This window comes from Spinacia oleracea, chromosome 5 (genome assembly GCF_020520425.1).
Source record: "Spinacia oleracea cultivar Varoflay chromosome 5, BTI_SOV_V1, whole genome shotgun sequence".
In the NCBI taxonomy this organism is placed as follows: Eukaryota; Viridiplantae; Streptophyta; class Magnoliopsida; order Caryophyllales; family Amaranthaceae; genus Spinacia; species Spinacia oleracea.
Genome location: NC_079491.1, coordinates 93,074,729 through 93,094,982, shown reverse-complemented (window position 1 = coordinate 93,094,982; position 20,254 = coordinate 93,074,729). Strand labels below are relative to the sequence as shown.

Here is a 20,254-nt window from a genome sequence, read left to right as displayed (position 1 = left end):
TGAATTTCAGAAATAGAACTTAGGAAGTTTTAGATATTTTGTTCTTCAAGCTAGTGTTCTAGAGAAAGAAACTCATTGATTTCAAGCTTCAAATCTGTAATTCCTTCAACTCTTCTCTTTTTCTTGCAATTTAATTCTTAGTTTCTTAATTCTTGCTCTTGCTTTGTTGTTGATTGTTCTTCAATTCCTTAATTTCTTGAATTCTTGATTTCATTGATTGAAGTTACTTTTATTTTCAATTTGTGATTTGATTGTGCAATTGAACTCTTAATTCTCTTCTCCTACTCCTTCAATTTCATGCTTGCTAGCTTAGAATTAATGGATTGCTTGATTTCTAGAATGACTAGTGAGTAGAATTAGGTTAGGGAAAGGGGAGAATCTAGGGGCTTAATTAGGGGAAATTGTTGATTTATTGTTGGTTGATTCATGTGATTAAATATGATTTGATGATAGGATGTCCATGCTAGTTGAGTGGTAGTTGCAAATGCTATTCGATTGGGTTCACGTGAAACCATAGGATAGGTTTGGCGAGAGATTGTGGGCCTATCTTGTGTGATCAAATGGCGGTGCCTATTATATGCTAGTTACATTAATCTAGGATTAGGCGAAAGCTCTTCCGTGGATTAGACGCTTAGCGTTCCCTATCCGAGAGGTGGCGGGTTCGTCTTTAGATGCCATTTGCCTAATCACCATTTCGTTGCATGATCACCATTGCTAGATAGTTGAATTCATTTCCCCCGATTTCGCTAGCCTATCTCCGACTCCCTAACGTTTCCCTTTCTTGATTCAATTTAGCATAATTCTTAGTTTTAGATTCTTAAAAGTGACAATTCAAAACCAAATCCTTGTTCGAACTAGATTGACTTTCAAACTCAATAACCACCGTTTCTTTGGGACGATCCCTTTGCTTACCGCTAGCCGGTAGTTGAGTGGTTTTATAAATATTGCTTGCATAGGTTGTTTTCTATCAACGACGGAAAATACGCCTATCACCGCCCACGGCAGTCGCCCACAGCACGGCCGCTGCCCACGACAGTCGCCCACAGCACGGCCGCTGCCCACGGCAGTCTCCCACAGCACAGCCGCCGCCGCCCACTCCGCCTCCATTGTTCATTGTCCTCTCTCCTCTCTTAGGTATTGAATTTTAATTTTGATATTTAATGAATTTTAATTGTGCATTTTAATTTTAATTATAGACACCTGGTCATGTAAATTCATTGAAAAATGTTGGTTATGACATTAGTTTTGCTGAATTTGTGAGTGAATGACAGTCAAAGATGCTTGTCTTAGCTATGATGTTGGCAAATTAGCTTCATATGTTTAAATATTTAGTTGTATACACAATCAGAGAAAAGTATATAGACGGCACCCTTTTCGGTGTCCGGTGATTCGCTGGCATCTGAAGTAGTGATTGAGTGAATGTAGATTGAGACGTGGAGTTAGTAATCTTAGTAACAATGTGTTGAGCATCTTGATAGGAAGATTGAAAATAATGTTATGAGGGGAGTTATTGTATGTGTCACCATGATTACAAGTCATATACTTGTTCTCGTCACACGATAATGGCGTTTGTCTGTTTAATTAGTAAATCGGTTGTTTAATTTGTAGGGGGCCTCAAGCGATGTATAATAGGTGTTTCTTGTTTCATCATTGTTTGGTATCCTATGCTGATGAGGTGTTGGTAATTGTATTGTCATTGTCCTCTTCTTGATGTTTTTGTTATCTCAATTATAGCGTATTTGTTGATTATCAATGTTGAAGCAATTGTTGTATATATAATTAAATCATCTTATTTTCTAGGTTGCTGTTGAGTGTTGACTGGTAATAAGAATGAAGGTGTTTCTAGAAGTAGTTATCGACGCATGATGATGGCTCTGACATGGCTAAGTGCAATTCTAGTCGGAGCAGGGTGCCTTGCATTAGTATACTACTTTGGTAGACATCATCCTCGTTTCTTTCTTTCTGCTACGACACCTAAAGCTAGCGCTACCAGTAGTGGAAGCAAGAAAAATCGTGCCCAAGAGCCCCTTGAGATTGAGAAGCTTGCTGACCTCCTTGAAGATTTCAAAATTGTGCTTTTCCCTTCCTGATATTTTCTTTTATTTGGATATAGTTACAGCATAAGTTGTTTAAGTATAGGATTGGTACTACTAAAAAATAGGTGTAAGATTGATAGTCTATGAAGAAATGACATTCTTTTTGTTTGTTTTTCCGAAAGGTATTGGTAGTGAGGAATGACTTGAAGATGGGCAAAGGAGAGATTGCTGCCCAATGCAGGTACTGACCCCAAAGATCTAATCATGCAATCTATCAATCACATTCGCATATGTTTTGTTCCTCTTCCCTTTCTTGATTGTTCTTTTATGTGTTTCTGGGAGTATTACTTTGTTAAAAACTTACGAAGGTGTTATTTAGGTCATTTCAGTCCATTCTCAACTTCCCTTTAGGTGCTAATTTGTGCCACAAAACCTACTCTTTTCGTTGTTGCATCCCCTAGACCCCTACAACATGCTTTTCATTGCATCATTTAGTAGTATGCCATCCATGAGTTTGTTTGGGTTTTTGGTGACCAAAAGACTACTTGGTTTTGTGCTTAAATAGCTGCTGTCTGTTCATGTCCTTGTGGCATATTACCCTCTCCAATCTCTTTGAGCTAGAAAATTATACTTCACAAACTTGAAAAAGAAATTGATGACGTGGATGCAAAGATTGGTGATCAGTGGTGATTTCTTGACAGGTATAGGAGTAGATTAATGAATGCTACCTTAGATTTAGAATACCCTTTCTGATTATGGTAGGTTGGTACAGTTTTCGTTCTGGAAATACTTGTTTGGGTTCTTTAGCCTATTCCTAGGTGAGTCGTAGCCATGTTTATCTTCTCCACTTGGATTTGTTGAAGTGTCAACTTGGACAGGTATCTCATTAGAACCACAACTCTCTTTTTCTTCAAATGAAAGGTCTAGAAACTTCTTCCTCAGAAACGGTCTTGCTTTCGTACTACTTACTGCTTCATTTTCAGTGAGTTGCTTGCTGTAGTAGTCTTCCTCTTCCACCAGGGGAACTTCTATTTGACGAGTGGCCATCCATCGTTCAAGCCAGCTCCACCCCATGTTCGGATCAAATTTTGTATGCTTCTTCTTTGAGCAGATTCTTAACTGATTCAATGTTACCCAGATCATATTATTCTCATCCAAGGAAAAACTGTGAGACTTTTTTTCAGATACAAACAATTACACATTCTTTCACTCTTTTTAATATTTGTGCATGTATAGTGATTTTTATGGGACAAATAATAATATAGTTGAAGAAATTTTCTAAAGGCGGTTTACCTGTTGACTGAAGGCATATGCTAGTGCCCTTTCTCTTCGTGTCATTGCTTCTAGTCTGTTCTGAATCCTCATTTTCGACTTGGTACTGTCTAGTGTGCTATCATTCCAATCTTCCTGCTTATTCTGTTTTTAATAACAATATATGAAAAATTATAGAGTGTGAAAGAAGAGTTTCCTAAACAATGGAGGATTTGGATTCCCTTTTCAGATTAGTAAAACTTAAGACAGACATACTGGAGTAAGTAAGACTTTCTGAATGGTTGTAAATTTAAACAGTATAAGCAGATAGTTGTTTAACCTTTGGTTTATAAGCTGAAGACTTTAGTTTATGGTGAAGTTTGGTAGAAGCAGAAGTATCTTCTTCCTGAATTGAAACGACTCCAATCGAATTGCCAGTCTGAACTTCAATTGATGTAGCCATAGATTCTTTGCCAGGACTCTTCATTCCCTCTTCGAAGTCATTCTGAAAATCTGTACTCTCCCTCAGACTCCTAACCTACAAATAAGAAACTTTTCGATTGATGATTACAAAACTTTTCTGGAAATGTCTTAATAATACTAATATTAATACTGAAGATTTGCTGTAATGAACTTTTCGATTCGAGCCATGGAAGATGTTTTATGCATTTTGTACTTGTCTGAAAATAGTGAATATTTTTCTTGCTGCAAAGGAGGCACGGCCAGTCAGCCATAGTTGCAAACAAGATTAGAACACAGATTTTTTATATAGCATTCCTAGAGACTGTGAGGGGGTCGAAAAAGCGCGAGGCTAATGCGCGACCTTGTCCCTCGTGGGTGTGACGATTCTTTTTATTCAATCAAGTGTAATTGGATTTCCTGCGAGTATACACCCAATTGACTAATAATATAGGAGTCGCCATTCAGTTTTTAACGACAATGAGAAAAACTGACAAAACCCGATTATCGTGACATAAAGGGAGTGCAATTATGTTTGACCACGACGGCCGTAGGTTCCCTTGTGATCCCTGGTGTGGGGATCTCTCAATATACACCCGCAAGGTAGAGATTGAGGGTTCGGGGGACTGTAACTACCGAGAGGAGTAATTCCCTCTTCGATAACTCCAGAGGCAGGATATCCTTACTAGCTCAGCATAAATAATTGAAGGGACATGCGTTAACTATTAAAATAATATGAATTGATTTTAGCAATATGCAGCATATAATACTAATTCGATCGTGATTATCTGATTTAAATAGCATTAAGGGACCTAGCATGGTAATCCGATTTCCCAAAAATATTATATTTATTAGGCGTGATAGAACAATCATATTAGGTTAGTTTAACAGTTCATAAAAAGGGCGAGGAAAGCAGTTAAATCATCGAAAAGGGACACATTACGACGCACCCTTGAGAGGTGCGTCACGGTTCTCAGAAAACTAACCACTTTGACTTTGCTATTTCTCCTTTTTATTTAACGAATCTCGATTATGGGACAGGATACGTTCTGTTCGATTTATGGATCGATTGCGACAGAACACGTGAACAGTTTCGCAGCGAGAGGCTTAGGCTAAGGGGTTTAGAGTCAATACTCAGAGTATATTATGTGTTGTTGTGTATTGTTTCACGTCGAGACTAGGGGCCTATTTATAGGGAAGAGTTCGTGGAAAGATAGAATTGCAGAGTTCTAATCCGCAAAGAGTTAGGAAAATAGACGTACCCAGGTATTTTCAGCGCCCAGGCCTGGGCGCCGAAGATTTCGGCGCCCAGAGCCAGGCGTTGAAAATAGGGTCTGGGCAGTTTTTGTTTAGTCAGAGTCGGATTCTAAAATCCGTAGAGTTTGAGATTAATTTGAGTCTTTTAGCGCGTATCAATTTGTGACGGAATGCGTCTGGGCCCGTTACGAACTCTAGGCTCGTTAGGATTTTAATTAATACGTAACTCTTATTTCTGAATCCTATTTGGAATAGGATTCTCGCAGTTTTCTATCTCATTTAGGATTTATGTTGGAATGCAACACCTAATTCTGACAGGTTTCTATCTTTTATGATTTGCCACTTTTAGACGCTACCTTTTACGGCAGTTACTATTTTTAGCAGGTTTCCATAAATAGCAGGTTTCGGGTGAAATAAAATAGGGAATCGAGATTCGTTTATTTTATAGGAGATGCGTTGTCAAGTGGAGTTTTTATGCTTTCATCATCGAACCTTTCCCTTGCGGGAACGGGGACAAAAGTAGGTGTCTACAGTTAGCCCCCACTTTGACTGAGTCATGGAGTAAGACGATGGTCAAAGTATTAGACGGAGTGCGTCACACAAGCCATGGTGTATGTGACCTGTTTTGCGAGGGTCTCACGAGCCCCCGAGTGATAACATTTGACTTAAGGGTCATAAAATGAAGTGTCGACATATCCCTCACGTGTCATTGGGATTTGTGAACTGATAGTATAGAAAATTCCTCACTTTATCATTGGAAGGATCTAAAGATGCGTAGAAAACTCCCTCACTTTGTCATTGGGAGTAGCTACAAATGTTTTCGAAATTAAAGCTGTAAATTGTAATTGGGCCTGGCCAAGCCCAATCACGAGGTAAAACGTTTTTAAAGATTCTCATTTTTAGGGCTAGCTAAACGATAAAATCCCCTTGTTTTTATAGGATGTAAAACGAAGGAAAATCCAACAAACCAATCCTTTAATTTTTGGAAAAAGGGAAAACCAATAAAAGTTATCGCTGCAGCGACTAAGGACCTGCGCTGTTAGTGACGCAGACCCCGCCCGCTGAAGGTGGGCGAGCCTGTCCTCTGAGGGTGGACCCCCCGTCCGATAGAAGTGGACGAATCTGTTTGATGTTTTTGAAAATAAGGACCTACGCGGTTTGTGACGTAGACCCCGCCCGCTGAAGGTGGCGAACCTTGTCCGCTGAGGATGGACACCCCGTCCGATAGAAGTGGACGAATCTGTTTGAAATTTTTTTGAAAATAAGGACCTACGCGGTTTGTGACGTAGACCCCGCCCGCTGAAGGTGGCGAACCTTGTCCGCTGAGGGTGGACACCCCGTCCGATAGAAGTGAACGAATCTGTTTGAAATTTTTGTTTTTTTTTTTTTTTTTGGAAAATAAGGACCTGCGTGTTTTGCGGCGTAGACCCCGCCGGCTGAAGATGGCGAGCCTATTTTAAATTTGAAGACTTTATTCTTCGAAAAACTGAGGACCTGCGCGGCTAGTGACGCAGACCCCGCCCGCTGAGGGCGGGCGAGCCCATTTTGAATTTCTTATTTTGCCTATGTAGAAGAGCTTTTGGTGATTACAGCCTGTTGGTGGGTCGTAATATTTCCTGATTAGATGTGTCCTATAAGTGGGTCCACACTGTGTATATTTAACAATATATTTTTTTGAGATATCCAAACATGATATGGTGCATGGCGCAGTCTGGGAATGTGATTTTGATTGCGCGCTCTTTGTTGGAGTCCACTTTCCGCGAGCCCCCAAGTGTTGGGGCTCGTCGGTTGTTTTTCGCGTCTTGTAATCATGTTTGGGGTCACGCTCGTATGTGCGAGCGACCTCCTATAGTAGTGTGCTATTTTAGTGAAGCCGTGGAGTGCGACTTTAGCTTTTAGGCGACATCCGGTTTTGGCTTGGCCCGGATTATCCCTTTGACAGACAGACATTTTCTATTTGGAAAACCAATGACTTGACGACACATATTTTTGGTGTTTCGAAGAATGACCATGATATTTAACTTGCTTTTTTTTTGAAAAGTGTACATGAGCGTTTTCTGAGATGAGTCTAAGTTTTGACCAAGTTTTAATGTTATTATTATTTTTTGCTTATTTGGGAGCTAAAGGTGCTTTGGGCTTGATCTTACTTGTAATAGGGCCTCGTGTTTTAGCAACACGGTCTTAAGTCCTTTCCTATTCCGTGTTCTTGTGAAATCTGGGCCTTGGGCCCAGAGGTGGGCGCTGAAAGTTCTTTCCTGGTAATACTTGATTTTCGGATTTCTAACATGTTTCCGAATGGGATCAGGATGTTTATTGGGTGCGTTCGGCTATATATAGGGGCTAGGTACGTCCTTATTTTCCACCACTCTCAAATTCTTTCTTTCTTTTTTGCTGTGCTCTAATTATTTACTGTTTTTGCCATGTCGATCCCTACTTTCTCACTCCAACGGACTGTTAGGCATTGGCTACGAGCCCTTACTCCCACAGAAAAAGCTTTGTTAAAAGAATACCACTTAGAGGCACTTTTAGGCTTACAACAAATTAATATCGATTATAATTTTCTGCATGCTGCCCTAAACTTTTGGGACTCCGATCATCATGTTTTTTCCTTTCGGGGCAATGAAATATGTCCTTTGCCTGATGAATTTGCTGCGATCCTTGGTTATCCTACTAATGCTACTCCTGTTACCCCTGGCACTATTGAAGAGGGTAAAACAACCATAAGGGCTTTCTTAGGGCTAGATGATAACATGTTTGCTGAACTTGTTGTAGGCGATAAGGTTAACTTGGCAAAACTCGTAAAACATCATTTTAGGCCTAGTAAGAATATGACCGAACAAAAATTGAACATTCGAGCCCTTGTATTTTGCTTGTTGAATCATTATTTGCTGTCGAATAATAATGGTGAGTTCGGTGACATAAGGCTGATCCCCTTGATTAGCCAGATGGAGAGTTGATATTCTATTATGCCGTTGGTTGTTGCTGAGACTTTGCTGAGGGCGGATGAGCTGAAGAAGGATGCCTAATTCGAAATTTTTAAGGGAAGCCCCCTATTACTGCAGGTAATCTATTTTTTCCTTTGCGCACACATACGCCACTTTTATATATTTCTTTTCGCCTGGGGCTGAGTTTCAGCGCCCAGGGCTGGGCGCTGGAATATCCGGCGCCTGGTCCTGGGCGTTGAAACTGCGCCCCAGGAACCTTTTTTCTTTCTTTTCATTCTTTTGATTCGATCGTACCTGTTTTTGCAGATTTGGCTTGTGGAACGACTTAGACTTTTGGAAGCTCCTGCCGATCCTAAGCATTATCGCCCTATAGCTTTGGATAACCGAAAATACTTGCACCAAGGCCAGGACGAGGCCGAATGGACCTTCTTTTTTACTTATGGCATTTGTTCTATTAAGTGGGTGGTACCATGGTGGGGTTTGACTACTATGACAGGGGGGTCTGATGTATCGGTTTATATTTCTTTGTTGGGGCTATCTTGTCCCATTTATATTTTCCCTTACCGAGTCATGCGTCAATATGGTTTAAGGCAGACTATCCCCTTTTCTGATACGGTACCACCTAAGGTAGCAACCTTTGCACAAACACGGGTCTTAGCGTGGGCTAGGTATTATGATGGTCTCCCGCGTTGGGCTGTAGCTACAAATGGGTTTGTGGGTCTTTCTGAAAACTATAAGTTGTGGATGAGTTCCGATGACAAGGATGTGAGGACCGAGGCTCGTAATGGGGAGCCGGCTGAGCTTTTGATACCTCGTATTCGTGTTAAGTATGAGGGTCCTGATTCTGCCAGACCTCGTACCTATAGTTTTAAGACTGTGAAAGCTCGTCCTGGTCGAAAGCGAAAGGAAGTTCTTCCCCGTTCCAGTGTCAGGCCTAAAAAGATGCCTAACATGAAGGGGCATGCTGTTGTTAAAAGAAATGCAAGCTCTCGCGGAGATCGTCGCCGGAACAATGTATGGGTTAGGAAGGCTCAGCCGCCTGTAGAAACAGTGGCTAGTCCAGTTGATGATAGTAATCCTTCTCCCACCATTGTGAGGCTGAGCGGGCTATAACTGAGAATGTTTCTAAAGCTTTGGCATCTTTGGAAGTTAGTGTCCAGGAGCCAGTTCTTATGGAGATTGATATTGGGGCAGCGCAGAAGACTATGGGGGTGGATCCTGCGAACATTGCTCTCTTCAAGACTTTATTTGATGATCCGGAAGAACTAGAGTAGTGTAGTTCTTTGCTAGGGTGTAGGTGCCCTCTATTTATTTCAGTTGTGTTTGTTTTTATTCGTAGCACTTTGTTTTCCTTCTTATTATATTTTAATAAAAGCGTATTTTTAGTTTCCATTCAATTTTGTTTATATGTCTAACACTTTTTTACACAAAGAATATAATTTTTTCATTATTATTTGGACCGAATCCTTGGTGAGGATTGCCTACGTATCTTGTCAGGATCAGGTCGCGCGTAGTTCTTAGTTTTAGAATAAGTTCTAGTATGCCGGATTTTGGTAGATATGTCCCGTAGTGGAAACATATTACTTAATCGGTCAAATGAGTGAAGTATTTGCCATTATTTTCATCTGTCGTTTTCCATAGGTTGCGCAAAATTCGACCAACTTGTTGGTAAACCTATTTGGATACGTACTGTACCCCCCAAGTGTTCGTTATTTTTCCGTTGTGTGCGGATAAAATGGCGAGCACTTTCGAAAAAAGGAAAACTTTTGGCAGGCAGAGAGTTTCAACGCCCAGGCTGGGGCGTCAGAAATTTCGGCGCCCAGCCCTGGGCGCTGAAAATAACTTGGGCGGTCAATTTTGATGTTCTTGCGTTTATTTCTATTTCGTTTTTTTGTGCCTTGATATTTTGTTTCGTAGTTAAAGTTAATTTTGAGGCTATTTTGGAGGCTTTTTGACTGTTAGCGTGAAACGCATTTTTGTCCAGATTAATTTTTTCTATTGGTGACTCAAAACAGTTTTGAAAATGGAGTTAGGGTGCGGAACTTGTGAAGATCTTTGTGGAGGGTATGATGGAATCTATGTGAAACCGCTGTTGGTGGATTCTATGTTTTATGAATTTATTTTTTTGGTAACATTTGCATTTGTTTTAAATTTTTGATTTCTTTTTGATTTTGGGTTGCATGGATTGGCTCTCATGATGACATTGGTTGGCTTTTTAGGTTTTGAGGATGGGATAGTGTGGTTTATTTTGTGGGTTTCGGGAACTGGTTCACATGGCATTATTTCAAAACCGAGTGGGCTTTGTTTGTTGGGCCTATAGTGGGCCGCTTCTTTATTATTATTTTTTATTTTGCAAGTACATTTGGTGTTTATTTAGTGTTAGAATAAAATTTTTAGGAGAAATATTACGCCTTTATTGATTTGGAAAGTAAGGAAAACACACTGAAATAAAACTGACCCATATTCTAAAGGGCCTTAGGACCATCTAAAGTCTCTATTATTTTTTCTATCAATCTAAAGAACTACTAATGGTGCTCTATATGGCTGAAGCCTGGGGTTTTAGTCTCATAAAACTTCGGTCCTTCACCGGTACTCATCTTGAATCCTATTCCTTTTGCGTTGACCCACTGATATTTCTTCACCCATCCGTTCCCGACCTCTTCTAGTGTTGATGCAGGAGAGATTAACCGGGTTGGATCAAAACCTTCATCTTGTAAAGCTAGGGTAGTCATCACAGTCTCGTTCTCCATAGGCCTCGATTCTCTAAACAATGTCCATAGAGCCTGGTTGTCCAATATTTCAGCTGTTTTAGTCTTGGTGAGGTGGGGTGCCTCATCCAAGGTGTGGCAGTCATGGAAAATTTCAAATCCGGGTTTTAGCGAGCCATCCTGAACGAAGGGTTCAGGGAAATCACAGCATGGGTGTTCTTCTCCTTCTCGAACAAACATCCCGTTAAGGGTTCTTTGATATGGGGGAAGGAGGGTGGTTTGTTTGGCTTTGTTAAGGCGTAGCCTAGATAGGCGGTCAGCAATATCTTCCTCCGTTGGTTCATAACCTAAGCCAAAGGGAGTAGATTTGTCGAGAAAAGGATGGAATGTGCATTCCTTATTCCTTATGCCCAATGGGGTTCCTGGGAAATAACCTTGAGCCAACAGCATTCTAGGGATGACTCGGGATGCATGCGGGTCTAGGAATGCTGGATCATAATCTTCGATGAACTGGATTGCTTCTTCCATTTGAAACCCAAAAAGGTCATCTGCAGTTTCGGCCGTTCCAACCATAGTACAACTGACGTCGAGAGGAGGGGCGCGGATTTCTAGTATTACCCCGTTATGGTTAAGTTTAACCATTTGGTTCAAGGTTGAAGCCACACCTCCTAAGTCATGGAGCCAAGGTCGCCCCAAGAGGAGGTTGAAAGTGGGCTTGATGTCGATTATTTGAAACTCTGTGGTGCGTGCCACAGGCCCAGTTTGTATGGTAAGGTTGATTTTTCCCAACACAGGCCTTCGGGAGTTATCATAAGCTCGTACCCCTTGTGAGGAGGTTTGGAAGTCATCGCTTCCTAGCCCCAAGCAATGGGCGGTTCGCAATGGGCAGACATTATCTACGAGCGCTAGGGGGATGTTTTGTCCTTTGCATCCAACCACTAAGTAAAGGGCTTTATTGTGAGCACCCCCCCTCTTTGGGTAAGTCTTTATCAGTGAAAACTATGGCCTTTTCTCCGGCATCTCTCGTGACATGGCTAACCAATGAGTCAGGTGTGATATCTGTGGGTACTGAGATGAGGTCAAGTGAGCGAATAAGCTTTTCGCGATGTTCCTTTGAAGTACACATAAGATCCTAGATGGTAATCTAAGCCTTGGTTCTTTTCAGTTGTTTCAGGAGAGGATTTTCAATGACTTCCGCGACGGTGGCGTGCCGCCCGTTCTCAGGAGTTTGCCTAACCGGGATGTCGTTCATAGGAGGTGGGTGAATATCCGGTTGGTATATCCTTCCGGATCGGGTGAGGTTGTCGACCTCGGGCTCCTGAGGGGTGGTGTCAATGAGAGGATTCCCGGGCCAAGTTTCAGTGAAGAGGTCCTGGCCCGAGACTTGAGATAGGTAAATATCTTCAGCATCGTCGTTCCATACACCGCATACTTCCCCCTCGATTCGATCCATAGGTACCACAGCGAGTGGTGCACCTTGAGGTGTAATATACACCGTGGGGTCGAAATTCTCTGGTTGGTCGAGAGAGATGTGACAAGAGCCGAGTGGGCTCTTATTGTTGTTGGGTTTGCCAACGTTAGGGAGAGGTATTACTTCATCCTCTATCATGTCCTGGATCGTATGTTTTAGATGCCAGTAGTTTTCAGTGTCATGCCCATTTCCTTGATGGAATTTGCAGTAAGTACCTTCGACCCAATATTTGTTTTTGACAGGAGGGTCACGCGTGGGGCCTATAGGTCTCAACTTTCCTTGATTGATTAGTCTTTCAAAGGCTTGCACCAAAGTTGACCCGAGTGGGCCAAACTTTCGGTCTCGGACCCATCTTACAGGGTATCTTCGGGCGGGAGCCTCTTCTACAGCATGGACTTCTTGGGCTTGGGGTGTGTTACCCCGATTATAGGTGTTGGTCTTATATGCAGGTTTGCTCTGTATGGTTTTGGCGAGGTCGTCCTCGATTTGTATTCCCACATCATAAACCCTTTTGAAAGTGTCGAGTCCCAGGTACCTAAGGTGTTGTCTGTAAGCCGGGTCTAAGTTGTCAATGAATTTTTGGACCAATTCTGTTTCTGGAGGCCTATTGATTAGCTGGGCCGCCTGGTCCCTCCATCTAGCAAAGTAGGTTGTGAAACCCTCATTTTTCTTTTGGAAGAGAACTTCCAGCTCGCGCATGGTAACTTGGAAATCCATGTTCGACGAGTATTGCTTGATGAAGACATTGACAAAGTCTTCCCAGGTGGGGAAGAGCTTAGGGTCCTGGTGATAGTACCATTTGAGCGGCACAGGTTCCAAGGACAAAGAAAAGGCAGGTAGGTACATGGACTTGTCCACGCCTTTCAAGTTCATGGTATTCACAAAGCTCAGTAGATGATCACGGGGGTTGTCCGTGGCCTTGAACTTTGGTAAGTCAGATGAACTGAACTTTTCTGGTAACTTGCCAGAAAAAGGTTCAGGCTCGAGGGAGAAGTATTTGCTCCCAATGGTTTGCTGTAGGACCATTTTTTCGATCCTCTTCTCGTTTTCGAGATCATTTTTGGCTTGCGCAGCCGCTAAGGCTTCGTTTTCCATTTTCAGTTGGCCCATGAGTTGGGTCATTTGGACCATCTGGTCTAGCAAATCTTCGATAAACATGTTTGGAGGTGCGAATCGAGGTTGGGGAAGCGGAGATCCTTGAAATGAGGGACGACGGACGGAGCTTGGAGTTGCTAGACCTGGTGTTGGTGATGTATCTTCGAGACGCACTAGCCGTTGATTCCCTGATCGGCACCAAGTGGCAGGACCAGTCCTAGGCATAAGATAAGCTAAAGTTTAGGTTCCCAAAGTTTCAGGCATTACTTAGTCTAGACTTCGACTCTCTAAATTGGTCTTTCACTTTTTCGCTCTTTCTTCTGTCGGTACACTTTTTTTGGGGGGTTTTTTTTATTTTGGTCATTCTTTGGATTTTCAAAACACTTTCCTATGTGACATTCATAGTTGTTGACATGTTCGGTTTTGGTGCCGAGCATTGCCGTCGTAGGAGGCCTAACGACGACACAAAGAGTTATTAATTTTTCGCGAGTCGCCTTTTTGAAATCGAGTGCTTTTCTTACGCCCCCGTAGCAATTCTTTTGATGAACATTTTTTGTGCTACGTACTTTGTTTTTGCTTGGGCACCGAGGCTGCTGCGCCTGACCAGAAAGTCAAGCAGTGGGCGTGAGAAACTTTGGCGCCCAGCCAGGGGCGTTGAAAATGCGTCCCTGGCTGGTTCTCGTTTTCTGTTTTCTGTTTATGCGACTTCGATTTGCGTGCTTGCCTAATAACGTCCTTTACGCGTGACAGCGTTTGTGGGATTCGTTACAGGCCATCCCGAGCGTCGCTTATTTTGTGGCGATCATTCGGGTTTGCGGAACACGTGTTTCGGTATAACTCTTTGGCAAATTAGTCTATGAATGTTTGGGCAATTTTTAAGGTCATTGGTTTTCTAGGATAGTTTGTCACACACAATCACATATTTCGCTACACATAACTACATTACAAACATGGATTTGAAAATTAAATATGCCACGTAGTTTATGATAGGCTTCTATGGGTAGTTTATTTACGCCTGCCTTGGTACCGCTTCTATCGTAGATCCAACACATGCCCCGGTCGAGGTAGTATCTTCAACAGACGAATTTCGCCCAAGACGCCAACCCGCAAGTGCAAGCCAAGGGGGCATGCAGGCGAGAGGGACCTAATGGGCGAGCGATTGGGTTCGGGATAGGTGTACTACCTGCACAAGTACCGAGTGGGAAACATGCGCGACGTATGCACCCCCCTATTGGCGAAAAAAGGTATCCTTAGTCCCAACTCCCGAGGGAGCCGAGATTCGTTATGCGGTTCTGCCCGTTCACATTAATATGCTGATTTTCAGGTCGTCCCAACTTGATGGGGAAATAAACGCGGGGTAGGATCGTTTCACCCTTCGGCTATTTTGATTACCTACAAGCACGAGTATTTCCTTCACTGTCCCCAGTGGAGTCACCACTGTGAGGGGGTCGAAAAAGCGCGAGGCTAATGCGCGGCCTTGTCCCTCGTGGGTGTGACGATTCTTTTTATTCAATCAAGTGTAATTGGATTTCCTGCGAGTATACACCCAATTGACTAGTAATATAGGAGTCGCCATTCAGTTTTTAACGACAATGAGAAAAACTGACAAAACCCGGTTATCGTGACATAAAGGGAGTGCAATTATGTTTGACCACGACGGCCGTAGGTTCCCTTGTGATCCCTGGTGTGGGGATCTCTCAATATACACCCGCAAGGTAGAGATTGAGGGTTCGGGGGACTGTAACTACCGAGAGGAGTAATTCGCTCGTCGATAACTCCAGAGGCAGGATATCCTTACTAGCTCAGCATAAATAATTGAAGGGACATGCGTTAACTATTAAACTAATCTGAATTGATTTTAGCAATATGCAGCATATAATACTAATTCGATCGTGATTATCTGATTTAAATAGCATTAAAGGACCTAGCATGATAATCCGATTTCCCAAAAATATTATATTTATAATTGCACTTACATGTAAAATATTCTTTGCATTTACATGTGTAAACAAAGTGTATATAATTGCATATTTTATCGAATGCGTAGTGCTTTTCGGAGTTATAAGAGACTAAGTGGACAATCTAAGGGAACTAAATTAACATGGATTCCAGCACAGGTATAATTAGTTTATTATTTACCTAAAAATCAAGTTTTTCAAAATTATAACATACAATTTGATAGAAATTTTACTTGTGTTATTTATTTTAATGCATGTAGTGTGCTCAACAACCGGGATCACTAGATTGTGGCTACTACGTCATGCGTTTTATGTACGACATAATAATGAATCATGGTAATAGTCAAGATCTTAATACGGTATGTTCTCATAAACTACGTACTTTATATAATAAATTGAAGTACACAAAACTATTATATTGATCGATTGTTGATAAATTGAATTATTTACACTTTTTTAGGATTTTTCAAGAACATTGCCTTATTCACCGGAGGAGATTAATGAGGTGAAAGATTTTTGGGCAGATTACTTTGTGAACAATGTCGAATATTAGCTTAATTGGTACTATGAACTCGATCTCTAGCTAGCTACCTTTGTTGTAATAATTTTATGTTTGTAATTGTAACATGTTGGTTGATCTATGACGAATTTAATTGCCTTTATTGGGAACATCTATTTAGACCTAATGCAACGATCGTGTTATTTACTAGCAACCGTTGTATTAGACTTCTAATGACTGTGTAAGTCGAATGCAACGCCTATATACAATTATTAGGGCTGAACCCTGCATTTTCAAAAAGTAATTCTTATTATAATAAGAAACTTATTGTAAATTAATGAATATGAACATTCAGTTTCATTAAAAAGCTCCAAAAATATTTACATACATTCAAATAATTCCATCGTTCAGCAATTTACAAATGAAGTACTTTGGTAGTACTTATATAAGTAGTTTAAAAGAGAATAGCATATCACATTCAACATTAGTTGAGAACTTGAGCGCAGTTGAAAAAATATGTATCAAAAAAGCTAACTAATTACACATGTGAGATTCGCCACCAACAAATATGATTCCTCCTTGTCCAATCCAGTCTTCTTAAACCTGTAGATTCAAATGTTTAGAACATATAGGCAATAGAAACTACTCCCATCTCCAAGAGACAAAAATGATAACAAACATGTGTTTCGAAGTGAATGGATCCAAGAACATTAACAACACTTATACAATGTGTGGACAATACTAATATATGTTTAATATTATTAGAGATTGAGGGGAACATTTACAACAATGGGATCCATACGAGATGTTACAGCTCCATATATGCCTCCATTCAGAAGTGATCTAATTGGGATAATAAATTAAGATGACTAGTCGATTTTGCTCCTTAATTAGCTTAGCATGCATCATAAAGCATCAATTAAAGATCTATTTCATGAAACTAAAAAAATTGTTTTCATTGACCCTTGCTTCTATGCACTAAAAATACCTTCGTGATATATTATTAGTGACATTGCGATAAATGGCTACATAGCACCAAAATGCAGTAGGTTAGATTCTTGCTATCAGATCCTACACAACACCAAAATGTATAAAGTAACTTGTAGCGATGAGAGCCCACAAAGAAATAAACCATATATATCAAATATCTAAAGGGGATCAGAATAATACCTTTTTCTTTTTATCTGTATGAAACACTTTCAGATCTTCATCAGCATGATGTTTCCTGATCTGCAATCAAGAACGGTAAACATATTAGGTGTCAAAAAAAACTATAGAATATAACTAATGACAAGGTAAGCCAATCGTCATTAAGCAATCATAACTCATGGAAAATATATTTCATCACTGCTATCAAAACAGACAACGGAATGAAAAACAAAAGTCCTTATCTTTCCGCCGCAAGAGATTGAAAAACTAATTATAGTCATTTTGATCTGGTGCAAAATATGTACTCTTCATATCCTGATATCAATAAGGGGAATCAAAATACAATTACAAACAATAAGACAAAAAAAATCCTAGAGCTTAATTCAGGGTTCGGTTGCTAGAAGCCAACCTAAATTGTGATAGAATATTGTATAGTTCCTTTGAGAGTTATAAATCTGAAGTAAAAAAGAAATATATGATAAAGGAACTGAATAAAAAGTATGTAAATAGAATAAACTAAGATAAACTACAATATAAGATATTACTCTTTTGGATGGTATTATCAATTTATCATAATCTCAAGAAGAGAAGGACCTCACCTCTTACCAAAGCAACTAGGAATGAAAGATTAAAATAACAAGCCTTAATGTTTGTAGATAACCAATTTCACTAGGTAAATAGGGTAAGGGTCTAAGGGAATTGTAACTAGACCACATCAAGTGTAATATATACACCAACAGGAATCACCCATTACATTGGAAAAAAGAGAATAGACTTGCAGGTTCTTATCAAGCTATGTAAGGACTTGATGGGATATAGAGAAGACCAAGAAAAAAACTAAGCAGAAATAGCAAAAGGCTATGTGCAAGTGTTGTTGGTGGCGTAATGTTTTATCTTTTTGGTTCACCTGGACTGTTGTCGTTACATACGCAGTATTATACTAACTATTGTTGTTCCATACACTCTTTACTAATGCTTTGCTAAGATAGAGAATTTTGATAGGCAAATACTTAAGTATCTCAACACATACTGCGATGAGACTTGCATTTCTAGTCCAAGTCTATACATAGCTTCATATGAAGAAGACATAAAAAATGTATAATTTGTTTCTATGACAACATTGAATCAGTCAAAAGATTTTAAGTGTTCAACATTTACGGCGTTGCTCCACTTCTTGAGTCTCTTGACATGTGGGTGAAGCTCTAGGAACTACTAACAATTCCTAATTGTAAATATTATGATCTCTTTCTAAGAATCCTTTCAATTTTTGAGCTTTTATATTGTGACAAGATACAAAAGAAATAAAGCTACACTAAAAGTAAGCAAGAAAGTTTAAAAATAAAAGCATATAGAGAAAATCAGAAAATATGCAATTATGTTGTCTCTGAAATTTATAAGTGTAAGATATGTTAATCTAGTAGTATAAGCTATCTGTTAATCATTCTCAAGTATAAATATATAAAATAATTACGGATTTTCAAGTAAAACATAAAAGAAAGCGCATATTCAATCCATGAGTAAATCGACTCCAATTAAATCTGCAAGTCAATCAAGCTTTTATGTGCCATAATATTAATACTACAATCAAATCATACAAACTAATTTGATTTTAGTACGTTTTCCATTTATACATAATACAAAAAAGTTCAACCACTTGCATGTAATACACAAAAGACTCCTAATCAAACTTGTAAGAAACTTCATTCCAAGCATTTGATAGATAAGAGAAGTACTACCTTGAGCATTAATTCTTCACAAAATTCAAAGGAAATATGAAATCTAGATCCGGGTAATGTAAATAAAACAAAGGAAAATCGAAACTGAGTGAAGCTAAGAAGAATTATGTTCTGAAAAATAATTGAAAAGTACGATAAAAATCAATTAACATTAACGAATCGAAGGCCAAATGAAGCTAGATCTTACTGAGAGTTCGGAAAACTCTTTTGAATTGTGTCCTTTTGCTCCGACCAAAATTTTTAACAACGAAATGCGATTACGGGCGTACGGCTACAAATTGGTAAAATGGCGACCATTTCAATTTATAAAGAACAAGTAATTAGGGAAAATGGTATCATGGGTGATGTTTAAAAGGTGTGATTTAAGGGTTTTTTAGGGAAAATCTGGGTAAAGTTGTAGTGAGGAGGGGCAAGGGTAAGAGGAAGAGAGAGAAAATGAAGAACATATTACATACAATAGGTCTTGCGCGCACAAGGTGTACAATAAATTTATTGTACACCAAGATAACTTTAACCTTTTTTTTTATAACTTTAACCTAATTTTGATTAACTTTTATATTAGTAAAAAAAATTAATAGATAAATATTTTAAAAGGTTAAATGATTGATTTTATACATTATTGAAGAAATAAGTTTTACTAAAATGAAAAAATTTATTACTTAAAAATAGATAACTTTTACATATATAAGCTTAACTTTTAAGCATTTTGTGTTAACTTTTACTTCGGTGTACAATATTTATTGTACACCCATTGTAAATAAGAATTTGTGTATTACATATCTACAAAGGTTGAACAGTGGAAATGGATAAGGGTTTTGTTTGGATTTTGGGCGGAATTCTTAGAGGGGGGTTTCAAATTAGGGAAAAAAATGGGAGCGAAAGTAGGGACATTTTACCAAATTGGCTAGTTTTACCATTTTATTTATCAAATTGTCTACTTTATAATTTTATTTACCAAAATAGCTATTTTTAAATTATATTTCTCAAACTAGGTATTGTTTTGACTTTGAAGAAAAATCAATCAACCAGCTTCAGTTTTTTTTGAGTGAACCAGTTTGAGTTATTTATTAATTTATTTATTAGTGAACCGGTTTGAGTTTTCATTTATTTATTTATATTGAACCGGTTTGGTTTGAGGTTTTTTTTTATCTAGTTTGAGTTTTTATAAATAGTGAGCGGGTTTGGTTTGAGTTTTTTTTTTTTTTAATAGGGAACCGATGTGGTTTTTTTAGGGACTTATTTCTATATGTATATCTTTTGGGTTCTTTTTATTTTTCTAATACCTAAGTAAACTATAAACGTCATTGGAGTCCGGCGTTTTCCAATTTCTCCAATTGTCTATCGATATTCATAAACGCTAATATTTTCTGATTGAAGATTCCAAGAGGAAAATTGACAAGTATGTAATTTTCTTTCTTTTTGAACCTTTAAAGATTATTTTTCATGCATATATATATGAGACTCAATTATATATTCAATGTTCTGAAATTTTTGTCTTCAAATCAGCTCGAATATATAGGAAAGGTAAAATAAAAAGTAGTGTGCGCTTGTGTATGTAATGCCCTAATGAATAATTAACAATGCCGCACCAAATGCAACCGTTTAATAAGGCCATTGTAATAGCTTAGAAGTATGTTGCATTTGGGTATTTGGAAGTCTAATACAACCGTTTTCCTTAAAAGTTGCAAAG

General features: G+C 39.3%; 1 protein-coding gene and 1 long non-coding RNA gene across 2 annotated transcripts; both read right to left on the bottom strand.

Annotated features, from left to right (window-relative positions):
- Nucleotides 1-2,593: 2,593 nt before the first annotated feature.
- On the bottom strand, nt 2,594-3,938 carry LOC110789976 (protein IQ-DOMAIN 33-like). Its single transcript, XM_056829874.1, is given in 6 exon segments — nt 2,594-2,653; nt 2,765-2,827; nt 2,829-3,155; nt 3,330-3,443; nt 3,628-3,825; nt 3,912-3,938. Coding segments are annotated over 6 exon segments (789 nt in total).
- A 12,079-nt stretch (nt 3,939-16,017) lies between these two features.
- Nucleotides 16,018-19,016, bottom strand: LOC110789982 (uncharacterized). The gene is made up of 3 exons (XR_002533684.2): nt 18,752-19,016; nt 16,850-16,909; nt 16,018-16,282 (listed from the first exon to the last, which is right to left on the bottom strand). It is a non-coding gene; the product is annotated as an uncharacterized lncRNA (long non-coding RNA).
- Between the last annotated feature and the right edge of the window lie 1,238 nt (nt 19,017-20,254).